This window comes from Barbus barbus (genome assembly GCF_936440315.1).
Source record: "Barbus barbus genome assembly, chromosome: 6".
In the NCBI taxonomy this organism is placed as follows: Eukaryota; Metazoa; Chordata; class Actinopteri; order Cypriniformes; family Cyprinidae; genus Barbus; species Barbus barbus.
In genome coordinates, this window is record NC_136734.1 from 26,273,179 (window position 1) to 26,286,756 (window position 13,578).

General features: G+C 35.2%; 1 protein-coding gene across 1 annotated transcript; it reads left to right on the top strand.

Moving 5' to 3' along the window:
- Positions 1-863: 863 nt before the first annotated feature.
- On the top strand, positions 864-7,868 carry tmprss13b (transmembrane serine protease 13b). The gene is made up of 13 exons (XM_079419271.1): positions 864-938; positions 3,511-3,649; positions 3,834-3,953; positions 4,151-4,276; positions 4,695-4,821; positions 5,150-5,245; positions 5,694-5,737; positions 5,837-5,996; positions 6,162-6,322; positions 6,541-6,639; positions 6,736-6,878; positions 7,028-7,180; positions 7,329-7,868. Exons 3-13 carry the CDS (start codon positions 3,872-3,874, stop codon positions 7,341-7,343), a joined length of 1,206 nt encoding a protein of 401 aa, XP_079275397.1. The 5' UTR covers positions 864-938; positions 3,511-3,649; positions 3,834-3,871; the 3' UTR covers positions 7,344-7,868.
- The last annotated feature ends 5,710 nt before the right edge of the window (positions 7,869-13,578 follow it).

Consider the following 13,578-nt stretch of genomic DNA (forward strand, 5'->3'; position numbering starts at 1 on the left):
TATTAGGTTTAAATGTAATACTCAAACTCCTAAAATCCTTTTTAGAATATTAAGTTCAGATAACTTAATTCCATGACGAGAATTTGTAAGCATAAAAATACCTTAAATAAGTACAGCAGCAGAGAAGAATTTCTTCTTGAGTGACAGGTTTTTATTGCTTATATTTTTTGTCATCTGACAGACACGCCTTGCTAAATAAAATTAATACGTCAGACACACACCTATACCTGATGCACATATTAGAAATTTGAGACACCGTTTTTAAATGTGATTGTGTTTTGTCTGTGACTGTGTGCAGGTGTGTCCATTATTCCCTTCTTTCAATTAATCTGTGATAAATGATGTTTGTACTGTCAGTCTAAATATATTCAACAATCAGGCTATCTTGCCTTAATTCTTAAATTGTGTGGGTTATTGTGTGAAATGTGATCTCACTGAAAAAAAATTATTCATTGAATTTACTCAAGTTTTTTTTAGCTATATTTAAATACACAAATTTAGATAGCTTTCAACATATTTTTTGTTTCAATTAAATGTAGCTCAAATAAATAGTTTGCAACCAACTATCCTTAATTTTTTTTTTTCAGTGTATGTGTAAACATTTTTGTGATATAGAATGACAGTCTGATGGCATCAATTCTCAAAGTTTCTCAATGTCTGTTGTGCTGGAAAATTCTGTTCACTGTTTTTGTATCTGCATTACAATTGACATGTTAAGAAACTGTTTAAAAAGCTTGCCTGTTAAACCAGTTAAACAGGTGAAAGAAAGAGAGAGAAATGAGTTACAGGGTGAGTTTGTCCTGCTTTGATGATGCAACGTAAGATGTATTGTATTGCGCCATTATCAGGTGTATGTCAGAAAAGAAATACATTGCTTAGGTACAGGTAGAGTCTTCCTGATCTGTTTAAACGGATACTCATCTACAGAGCACAGACAGGTATGAATACTTTAATACCCAGCAAAATGTTTTCAAAACAAACATGGATATATAGAACGTGATTAGTGTGTGATCAGTTCTTTTTGAGTTAGTTTTGATACAACTCCTGTTTTGTGACTTTGTTAATATATTATTGTGAATGTATTAGCATCATGTTATGATTCCTGTAATGTTTTTTTTTCCTCTTAGTGACCAGCTTCTGTGTAACACTACAGTTGTCTTGGTATTGTGTCCTAGTTATCTTAGTTACCTGTAATAATTATTAACATATATACATTCTAATTTCCTTAGGTACAATATTTTAATAGAATTAGTGCCCATTTGGTTTCTAAAAAAAAGTAACAGAATTATAAAAATGAGGCATATTACATGTGGCTGAGTCACTGTGTGAAACATGTTACAACTGGGTGTTGTTAGAGAGAATAAGATCTGCAACATGCCATAAGAAGGAAGGGCAGATTCTAAATCTTACAGATCAATCCTAGTTAAAGAAAAGAAAAGAAAAACACTGTGTTTCAAATCAAAATTCACAGTGTCATTTATTGGACGTTGGTCATTGAGAATTATTACAAACATGATTTTTGTGAAATCTAAATATGGAGAACATATGAACCCCTTAAATCATCTGGATTTGGTCAGACTTACAACAAATGCATGTCACTGTAACTTACATCCATTTGGGTTCAGTACACTATGCATGGAAATAAAAAAGTCTAGTATATTGCAAGAGATATTGCAAGACACAAGTGAAAAATAAATATAGTACTAACATGTATTTGAGATACTTTTATTTCATGCTGCTAAGTATACTACAAATACATTTACATGTAAAAAAAACAAACAAAAAAAAACCTGCTATTGTACTGTTGTTATACTAAACAGGTATACTTAAAGTATAATTCTGTACTTTTTTTATTTTTGCACTTTAATTATGTGGAAGAATTGCTGAAGTGCAACTAAAACTATACTGAAGTATATTTGATTGTGCTAAAGTGGAACTATTGCAAGCGTACTCCAGGTACACTTTAAATATCTGGCATTTAAAGACATTGTTCAAAGATCATACAATCAAGATTCAAGATTTTTTATTTGTCACATACACAATTATACAGAGTATAGCCAGCAGTGAAATGTAGGTTCTACATCCTTGAATGTAGGTTCATTCAATTCTCATCAATAGTGATATTAAACACATTTTTAGGCTTAATTTTAAGAAATGTGTGCATTGTGCACAAGTAGTATTCTAAATAACGTTTCATTATAATTTTTAAATCAGTAAGTCTCAAGCAACATGTCAGTAAATATGTTAATAGATTTGAACTATACTTGTAACTATATTGTATGAATGAAATAAATGTATTTTAAATATATTACTTTTTTACTACGTGAGGGTAGCAGTAATCTGGTATTTATGGGAACCAAAATAAATAGCCTATATTCCTACACTACTTTTGTGTGTAGGGTACACACCTATTAGAAAACCAGTTAATGATTAATAGGTGACATAATGAGCTATATAAAAAAAAATATTGAGTGATACCAGAAATCACTTCATTTTGTTGTATAGAGCTGAAGCCTGATGTCATAGATACATTGTACACATTGTATGTGGTCTGAAACAGGCCTGAGGAGTTTGGTTTCATTATGAAAAACAGTACAACAAATTCAAGACAAACAATGCGCCTATGTACATAATGCAAGTAGCTAAGAGACCTTTCTGAGATGTCTGAATTGCTCTGTTAACTCCATGTAACATCTTGCTTCTGTCTTTATAATGTATGGTATGTCTATGGTGTGAGTATGGGCACTTATTTGGCACACTTATTTGAATATGGAAGAGGTTCAATGGATCACACATTTGGTCAGGCGGGACTAAAAATGTAAAGGGAATTTTGGTTTCACCATCTTCCTTCACTTGTTACCAAATCCTCATTATCCTCATGCAGTCATAGAGTTTTGCACCACAGACACATTCGAATGTACCAAAAATCAGCTTCTCGCTGCAGCCTACAAGATCCAGGGGGCGTGTTTGGATCCAGATCCAACTCCTCCCACCTTAACTATACCTACACCTACCCATCTCCGCCCCCTGATCGCTAAACCCGCCCCATCTCCACCCCTAAACCTACCAATCTCCACCCCCTAGATGTGGATCCAACCACGCCCAACCATTTTTGAACAAGTTTCTAAAATGTCATGGTTGTAATATTGTTTATTTGAGAGAAGAGAATTATTGCGCCCTCTGGTGGTGAGGAGGTGGTTCTGTTATATTGAGAGAAATTGAAATGAATGAATATATATTAAAACTGTATTTAAATTATGACGATGTAACGTGGAAATATATATACTATATGACAAATAATTACTCCACCAATTGAGTTTAAAGATGAATTCTGTCCTTGATAAAGAGAAAAGCAACTTTAAGCACAGCCTTTAGAGACATCATAAATGTATGAACAATTCATTTGAACTCTGATTGACAGTACAGTTATGTTTACTGTTAATTTAATTTGATGGCATATGAGAGTGTTTATAGATTTATAAATATATTGCATTTATTTTATGAATACAGACTGAGTCTCCTCCCTCATATGACTCTGTGGTGAATCACAACACACCTCCACCTTCATATCCGAGTCTTCAGACATTGTCAGCCACCCAAGTCCAGCCGTACTACATACCACAGCCAATACATCAAACACCTGCTCCTTGTGTAGTACAGACAAGTAATATTTAATAGCACACACTACATGTACACTCATAGGTCTTAAAAACATAGTCATTAAAATAAATAGAGGGATCATAATTAAATAATTAAAGCCTTTGTATCTGTATTAAATAATAATTTGCAGTTATGTATTTGTGTCAGTGGCTATTGTTGTTTCCTTTATGTAGTGCCAGCACTTGTAGTGCCAGGTCAAGCTCCCTCACACATGAACAAAAAGTATTGCTATGGAGGGTCGAGTGGTACTGCTGTTATTGTTGTGCTGGTTGTAATTGCCGTCTGGATGGGAGGTAAGGATATATTTTATATGTAATAATATTGACATTTATGCTGTTCTGCCTACTACTTTTAATCTGACATTAAATATTGTATTTTGGGTTGTGTTCAGGCTACTATTACTAAATTTGAATGTGTCATTTGGTGCAGCCTCCATGAAGAGTAACTTTTCACAGGTACACTTTTAACTAAATTTTCGACTCCTGCACAGTGCGCTATGGACCGTCACTGTGGGCTCTTGCAGAGAAAGAAACGGAGCCAGAAACATGCCCCACTTCATCAGTCAACTGTGATGGAAAGAGAGACTGTTCTCAAGGCAGCGATGAATCTCGCTGTGGTCAGTGTCAATCACATATCAATAATGAAATCTCTTTTCTTCTTTTTTTTTGTGAAAACCATTTTAAAAATGTAATAAACAAATAAACAAAAATAAACAAGTCCAGCCGTACTACATACCACAGCCAATACATCAAACACCTGCTCCTTGTGTAGTACAGACAAGTAATATTTAATAGCACACACTACATGTACACTCATAGGTCTTAAAAACATAGTCATTAAAATAAATAGAGGGATCATAATTAAATAATTAAAGCCTTTGTATCTGTATTAAATAATAATTTGAACATTTATGAAAGAGAGACTGTTCTCAAGGCAGCGATGAATCTCGCTGTGGTCAGTGTCAATCACATATCAATAATGAAATCTCTTTTCAGTTGGAAATCATATACTGATTTGACTTTATGTTTCTATAGTGCTGTTTGGTACAGCAAATGAATTGCAGGTCAAGACTTCTAAGACCAAAGGCTTCCTCCCAGTCTGTGCACAGGGCTGGGATAAAAACATAGCAGACCAAACCTGCCAGCAGCTTGGCTTCAGAAAGTAAGTATAATATACACCCAAACACATTATTCTTGTGATCTGAAACATAGAAGCACATATTAAACACAGCTTTTAAAAGACTATTTTATTTATTTATTTACTTACGTAGAGGTAAGGTTTTGGAGGTTTTATGATATATAAATAGTTTTTTGTTTATTTGTTTATTACATTTTTAAAATGGTTTTCACAAAAAAAAAGAAGAGAAATAGATAGCCATGCTGTCATGCCATTGAATCACAAGCAAACAAACAACAAGCAATATCAAGAACATCTGTATGAAATTTATTCTTGATTTATTCTGGTGTGTTTCGGTTTGTGTGCTTTACAGGAGTTATGAAGTTGGTGTCTTGAATACAAGTTCATCCGCCTTTCAAAGTTTGAACGGTCAGTTTACAAACACCATCCAGGGGAGCGTTAATACAAGGTAAAATGTGTATAAAAGAAATGTGTATAATTTGCTTCTGAAAAACAGCACAAAAAATAAATAAATAAATAAATACATGGACATAAGTAGATTGTACAAAAAAAGTAAAACAATCAAAATCATAGAAATTCATTTTAACTGGCCAGCAAATCAGCAAAACATTGTTACGAATTGCCACTAAATTGTGTTGTAATATACATCTTGTCAGTGTAAACAGTAAACTATTAAATTCAATTTTAAACTGCAATCAAATATTGCATTTTATATTCATTTAAATATTTTAAAAGGTTAAACAAAAACAAAACAAAAAAACACTGTGGACATGGCAATGAGTATGAAAATGTATAATGATTCAGTATATTTAGATGCAGAAAGGTGTGAAGAAACACAAAATCAGAAAACACTCTTGGTCTCTATAGTGTGTGTAACAATGTTGTTTAAACTGTAGTATGTCCTGTCCTGGTCAGCAGACTGTGTCCCTGCAGTGCAGCAGTGAGTACCCTACACTCTTGCTAAATGTTATTGCTGCATGATAATGCTATCTAAGTCTAAACATTCTCTTACTTTCCCTACTATTCTTTCTCTGTTTAGAGTGTGGAAAGCCACCAGCAACGAGGATCATAGGGGGAAGTGTGGCTGCTGACGGTGAGTGGCCGTGGCAGGCCAGTCTGCATTTCCAAGGGTCTCACTCATGTGGAGGATCTCTGGTGGCTCCAGACTTCATCATTACCGCTGCTCACTGCTTCCCCAAGTCAGTATAGATTACATTAGACAGATTTTATGACTAGTCTACATGTTGAAAACAATATCATGGCCTGTAATTCTAATTAAGTTTAATGAATACATTAGCAAACAATATGCAAAAAGCGTGGATGGATGAATAGATGAATGATTTGTTTTTTTCTCCCTTTCTTAGAAACGCAAAGTCGCCTAGTAACTGGAGAGTGTATATTGGTTTGGTGTCGCAGCTCCGGCTTCCCAGCCCATATAATGTAAAGCAAATCATTTTACATGAGAATTATGACCCAGAGACAAAAAACAATGATATTGCCTTGCTAAAACTCAGTAAAGATGCCAGTAAGTTTGTACACACACACATATACAGAATTATAATACATAAGTAGCCTACTCATCTGATGTAGCTTATAATACATAAACATTTATGCAAATCATAGTTTAACTGACATAGCCTTAGCTATTAACAATACACAGTACTGTCTAAATTACAGTACCATAAATATATAAATCAAAGAGTCCCTTCTGACCGCTGATACGTTTTGTAAATACTGTTAAAGGTACTATACAGCCTGTCTGCCTGCCTGTGTTTGGCCAGACGTTTCCTGCTGCCCAAGAGTGCTGGACCACAGGTTTTGGAGTTACCAGGGAAGGGGCTGGTATGTAATGTATATGTAGGCCAATGTATTTTGTTGAGTTTGAATGTATTGATTTATGTATTAATAACGCTGGCCTTTCTCTACGTGTGTTTGCAGCTAGTAGTTCCACTCTTTTGATGAAGGTTGCAGTAAACCTGATAGACTCAGCTGTGTGTAACTCATATACTGTTTACGGCGGACGTATCACTGAGAATATGCAGTGTGCAGGAGATCTTAAGGGAGGGAGAGACTCTTGTCAGGTTAGACATGTTCACATATTCAAGAGCTTACAAATGCTGCCACCTTTTGGTACAATATTATATTGCAGTTTGAACTTTGTGCTGTTTCATATGCTTTTCTTAATTCATTCAGTATTATTTCCTCTTTTTCAATCTCCCTCTCTCTCCAGGGGGACAGTGGAGGTCCACTGGTGTGTAAAGTTGATGACAAATGGTATCTCACAGGCGTAACAAGTTGGGGGGATGGCTGTGGAAAGCAGAACCGTCCAGGGGTCTACAGTAACGTAGGGAAACTTTTGATGTGGATATATGGCAAGATGCAGGTAAACACACTTTTGCATTTTTACATGCAAACACACATAATATTGTTCGCCATGAGTTAACTTGCTTATATTTCCTTGACAAACAGCCTCTTAACATTCTGTTTTTTTCTATCCTTGTGTCTTTCTGGCTCCTTTTCCTTAATTACAGCAAGCGCGACCATGACCTTCTACAACAATGAAGGACAAATCTTCACATTCTACTCTGCTGTGTAAACATTTTTATGTACTGAAATAAGTTTTCTCGTTTTTTTTAAAGCGACAGCACACAGCAACACGCACTTTTGCAGTAAATTTTTAATTCATTATTTAAAGAAGGAAGATGTAAATGTGTCTGTAAAATCTTTTATTTTGGGAATATTAATGTTATTAAATAAAAACATGGATTACATTACTGAATCTATCTTGAAGAAAATGCCAGGACATTTAAGCTGTCCAATTCTGTCTAAATGCACTGTATATTGTATATGTACTGAGCAGATCTACCGTTGATGAGGAACTACTATTTCCTAGCAATACATGTTACAAAGAGTTTCAATAATATTTTAAACTGAATACAGTGGAGCATCACATTGAACTCTAGTCTCTTTCACTCTGAGAGTAAAGCAGCAGGCTGTAATGGTTTTATTTTGGATTTTTGCTGAAAAATAAAACTGTATTACTGTTCTTGAAGACAGTTTCTTTTCCATCTAAAAGGTGATCTTTTTTACTTTTTCATAATCATTAACTTTAGAAAGAATACCCCACTCGGTCATTTTTTTTCACGTTGATAGATTTATTTTCCAATTTATTAAAATGAAAGAGATAGAAAACTCACACCTGAAACAAGAAAAAAACTACTGAGGCAATCTGTTAGATTTACGAATACACCCACATGAAACTAAAGTGATTAGTTATGTATTTGTTCTACACTTTTTTTATGTGTTCTTTAGAATATGACAGATTAATTTTTAACTATCCAATGAAATAGAACTAACAGATAAACGAACAGTCTCAATGTAATTTATTAACATAATTTAAAATGTATTAACATTATAAAAAGTGTACATTACACAATTTTTGTATTTTAGATCATGAGTTATTTATTTATCTTATGTCAGATTATCTGGCCTTCAAAGATTAAATCTGTCTCTCACGGTCTGTTTGTTTCTCAGTGAGCTTTAATGACCTTGTCATCTTGCAAGGGCACATTCACCACTGTTCAATGGTTAGATATTAAGAAATGGCCCAAAGGCTTGTGTTTATGCGCCTATTTTAAGGTTTACTTGATAAGACAGGTCATAGCGAAGGGTTTGAAGGTCGTTATATACAAAACACACACTCTTTCTCTCCTCCCTGTAGCTGTCACTGATTTGTCATTCGCTCCACCAATTACAATTTCACCATCAGAGAGTTTAAGGAGCTCCCTGCAAACATTCAAACTCCTCTTTGACTTACACCCTCACACACATATATCACAGTTCTGCAATTATCAAACCTGCAACACTGCTAACGATGGGAGTGGGTGAGTTTGATTCAACTTTATATACAGTTTTGAGAATCTGTATTTATCATAACTAAAAAACCTGACTGTGTAGGCTAAACTTTTAAGTATGTCTTTAAAAAAAACAACAAATTTAAATTATGTCATTATTGACTCACCCTTATGTTTTTCTGCAGTAAATAAAAGAAAGATATTTAAAAGATTGTTGGAGCCAATATTGTTTTGGTTCATTTTTGGGTCAACTATTCATTTAACAAATTTAGACATGTATTAGAGAAAGTAAAAATAAAAAATTACTAATATGTATTTATTATTTACATTATACCCATTGTGTGTTCTCTTTTAAGAAAAACCTGAGTATTCAGATGCTGATTTTACCTATGGTAAGAATGTCTGATGGTTACTTTAATTTAGCGACAGTACTGTGAAATGATCATAAACACATTTGAAAATGTGTATTTTGTGAGTGTGAATGTTGTACATTTGTTCGAGTCTTATTTTATACATCTCAAACTAAGTAAGCCCTGCTCTCAACAGCCAGTAAACAGCTAAAGTTGTGCTTTACAATTATTAATGCAAAGTTTTTTTTTAAAAACTTTAGTGGATATCTGATTTGTAACTATCTGTATGTGTGCTTACGCCAGATTATGAGTTAATCAGAAAAGGTGGGCTGATCTTTGCAGCTGTTTTGTTCTGTTTGGGTATGGCTATCATATTCAGTGAGTATGTCTAGATTCATGCAATCTACAGCATGTCCTCTCTGCATACATTATAATAAAAATACAAGCATGCACGCACACATGGTTTTCCCCTTGTATAATCAAACGTTATCTTTTCTGACAGGCAAAAAGCTCAACTGTGGAAACAAGGCGTCTTCTAAGTAAGGCACATAAAATATTTATTTGTTTCTTACCTCTTAACTTGTCTTCTCTGTAGGCTTGAAGACAATTGTGATCTTTGACCTCTCCTTCATTAACCTTCACTCTGAGCATGCATATGCATTAACATACATTGTTACACTTTTGGCAAGCATATTCCTTGCAAGCATTACATCATGTTTAAAAAAATAAATGTCATGACTTTCTGTCAAGAAAGCTTTTTTAAATGACATTTAAAAGGTCATGGTCTCATTATCTCAGAAACTGAATGCATTACAGATTCACAACACATAAAAGTATATTAACAGAATGTAGATGGAAAAGATCCCCATTTATTCAAAAAAACTCATTCCAGTTCTCTCTCTCGTTTTGTGCAGGTAAACGGACACCCCAGTAAATTCACCAAGGATGACCATTTTTCATGTCTCAATGTACAGTGGAGTTTTTTTTTTTTTGTCAGATAAATAGCTAATTTTCATTCACAAAATGTGTGTATACTGTCACAATAAAATAAATCTCAAATGATTCTATCTGTGAAATCTCTTACGATTTTAAAGAACATTGTATTGTGTCAAATAGTATGTCAAAAAATCTTGAAAACTGAAAGCGAGATTTGACAATGAGCAGTTATTCACATGGTTTCAGAGCACGTGTTACACTCAGACACATTATATTTTAAGATACTGCTTCACACAGTTATTTTTAGAACTGTATATAAGATCACAATCATCTGCAACAACATCAATCACTCTGTCTTTGAAAGGATGCTGCTTCGCCTTTAGGTCGGGCCTGCGTCGGCGCGCGCGCGCGCTAGTGCTCGGCTCTTGTAATTGGCTCAGCGCTGTGCTGTTGTCCATGCGCCACTGACTGGGCGAGTCTCGGCTGTCTCAGTAACCCTCTTTTATCCTCAAAAAAGGAGAGCGATAGAGGGCAGACTCAGAGTTGGGTTCGGGCGTAGGGACCGCCATTATTGGGAGGCTTGGACAACCACTTTCACCCTCACGCACAATGTGTTTATATCGTAACATTTAAAGACATGCGTGGCCCAGATTGCTCGTGATTTGGCTACGAAAAACTGGATGTTGTGTCTCAGTGTAAAGGCATCGCTGCATGCCGTCTGCTCACGGTGAAATCAGCATTTTATGTCCACAACAAAGGGCATTATAACAGATCAAACCCAACGTGTTTAGGCCGGGGGAAGAAATTAAAAGAAGCCTTTTTCTGCACGGAAACGACTGGCCTCCAAGAAAGGACATTTCTTTGTTTGGATATGTTTAGCCGTCGGTGGATTTTCACAGCCGTTTCTATGCGAACGCGAGATCAGTAAGTTGCGCCTGACAAAAATATCCATTGGAAACTGCTAGTCTGTCAAACCACAACCTAACAGCCCCCACGGAATTTAATGTCCTCGGCTTTTTACGTAGTCTTTTGTTTTCCTTTCTTTCTGGTTTCCAACAACACTGACCGAGCCGGTTGTAAGCCCTCTTGCGCTGGCCTGGACGAGGGAAGAGGGATTGAGAAGGGAAAGGGAGGACGGAGAAAGGCACTGGTATGTATGCGTGTATTAACCCCGGTGTTTCATTAAAACAAGTATTAGCGAGCAAAGTAGACCGTGTCACAAACCAGCCGTTAAAGAAGCCTATAAATGGGATATCTTTAAATAAGGAGTGGAGCAGTAGCTACAGAAGGGAAATTATATCTACAAATACAAGCGAGTGCTTTCTATTGTGCAGGCAGCGCCTCGGTTGCACTGGAAACGGATTTATCTTGCACTTTAATAATCTCGGAATGATATAAATTAGCAGACTATTTTCTCACGTGATGTGCACCTTGTTGGTCGCTATGTAACGCTGCATTGTAGAATACACCAACGTAGATGAGTCGCGCTAATTTATTAGAACTGCATGCTCTGATTTAAATACGTGAGGAAAATGTCACACAGTTGAGTTTGTCATTTCTGTTGCAGCAACACAGACAGCTGAGCCGCTCATAGGAAGGCAGTTCTGAACCATGACATCCGCATTACGTAGCTTTCTTGCTTAGGCTTTGCTGGGCCTAGGCTTTGGGAGTGAAATCCTTTTTTCTTAAAGAGTGTGCTGTAGTATGTCTTTATTTTGCCATGCACATACAACCACAACAGTGCTTGATGTATATTCAAGTCATATATTTCTCAGTGTCTACGTCAGAAGAACATCAGGTTGTGACTTGGTGTGTGATGAAGGTAAGTCTAAACAGCTGGTAGACTCAGATATCATGTAGCAATCAAACAGTATTGTCACTAACTCCCACTTGGACTGCACCTGACCTGCCTGTGGATCGCCTACTTTGAGCTCTGTAGCCAGACAGGGTCTGTATTTGTGTTTTTAAGTCTAAAACACCAGATATTGCATGAGGGTTCACCAGCAAAACCTTTCCTGTGTGTGGTACCGTACCACTAAAAGTAAGCAGGAGTAATACATCGTCCAGGAATAGCTCTAGAATTTTGAATAGCCAAAAATGTTTTTTTATTGTATTTGGTACAGCACTAATTAAGTGATGAATAAAGATTTTTTAATAACAATACAACAATGTAAATACTGTATGTGCCTTTGGTTTTGCTGCAAAGTGCAATAATTGTTGTCGAAGTAATCTTGTTTTATATTATTTTTAAATTATTTTTTTCAGTAAATGATTTCTGAATACATTCTTTGAAAATGTTAAAATGTCACCCATTTAGTTGTCTAATTTACAATATATGCATACAGTTAATACTGGTTTCCACAAGTGCACACAGTATGTGACAATGTCCTTACATAACAGTTAATTCACCAAAAAATATAAATTCTGTGAGAACGTTTTCTTTTGTGGAACACACTAGGTGAATTTAAGAATATTCTGTCCACTCTTTTCAGTATAATGAAAGTGTTTGAGGACTGGGGCTGTCAAGCTGCAGAAAAACAAAAAAGTAACATGAAAGTAACAACTTAAAACAGCAACTTAAGTTGTAGTCTGTTTTTCAAATAAAGGTATCAAATGGCTTTAGAAGACATGGAATAGCCCATCACATCATTCAGTTATGATGTTTTTATGGTGCTTTTTTGTCCTTTCTGAAGCTTGAGAGCTCCAGTTCACATTCATTGTAATTGCATGGAAAACAGCAATCAACTACATTATTTAAAATTTCCACCTTTGCATTTCATGGATAAAAGACAGCCATATGGGTTTGAATGACATATAAGTGAGAAAATTATGGAATTGTGGGTGTGCTATTGAAATAATACAGAGATGGTTAAAGAAAGAAATCATTAAATGCTGGTAATATTCTGTTCACTGGTTCTTATTTGTTTAAATGTGCTTGCTATTAGATCATACTAATAAAATACTTTGAAAATGTAGGTTAACTGTTTGACCCTAACTGCCAAGTGCTACAGTTCACTGGAGGGGAAGTAATTACCTTTACTGTTATTTAAGGTTTTCTGTATTTATTATATTGCACCTTAGTATTTTGTATGTAGTATTGTATAATCGCACATTATACAACCTGATCCATATCTACTACTGGAATATCATAGAAACTTAAATGAATGATTGAACAACCACATAGCATCACTTTGCTAACCACTCAGAATGACTTGAAACCCATCTGGTAACACCCTGGCAGTGTTTTGGAATTGAAAGTTGACCTGACAAGCACCACTTACATTCAGATAATGAAATATTGTAAAAGTTGTCATTAATATGGTGTTGGCTGTACGAATATGGGAGCTCATATTTTGTTTACAGTATATGTTAACATTTACTTGAACTTTGAGATGTGAAGTGACTACTCCAGACAACAGAAGACTTATTTCCTGCAAATGAACTAGTCAGGAATTTCCTAAGTCTTTAAATAGCAGCACTAGCTAAGGATAACAGTGGATTAATTACATGCTGGAATTATTGCTTATGTCTGCTGTGTATGAAAGCACCATTATTAAATGGCCAACCAACATACTGTATGCAAGCAATGTGGCCATTTAAATAACCATTTTAAGTGTTGTTTTGGAAATTGGGCAACTCGC

Excerpts from the sequence above, each read along its gene's own strand:
- tmprss13b (XM_079419271.1), top strand. The coding sequence starts at position 3,872 with ATGAACAAAAAGTATTGCTATGGAGGGTCGAGTGGTACTGCTGTTATT. Across the intron at positions 4,822-5,149 it reads CAGCAGCTTGGCTTCAGAAA|GAGTTATGAAGTTGGTGTCT; the intron begins GTAAGTATAATA and ends TGTGCTTTACAG. Across the intron at positions 5,246-5,693 it reads CAGGGGAGCGTTAATACAAG|TATGTCCTGTCCTGGTCAGC; the intron begins GTAAAATGTGTA and ends TTTAAACTGTAG.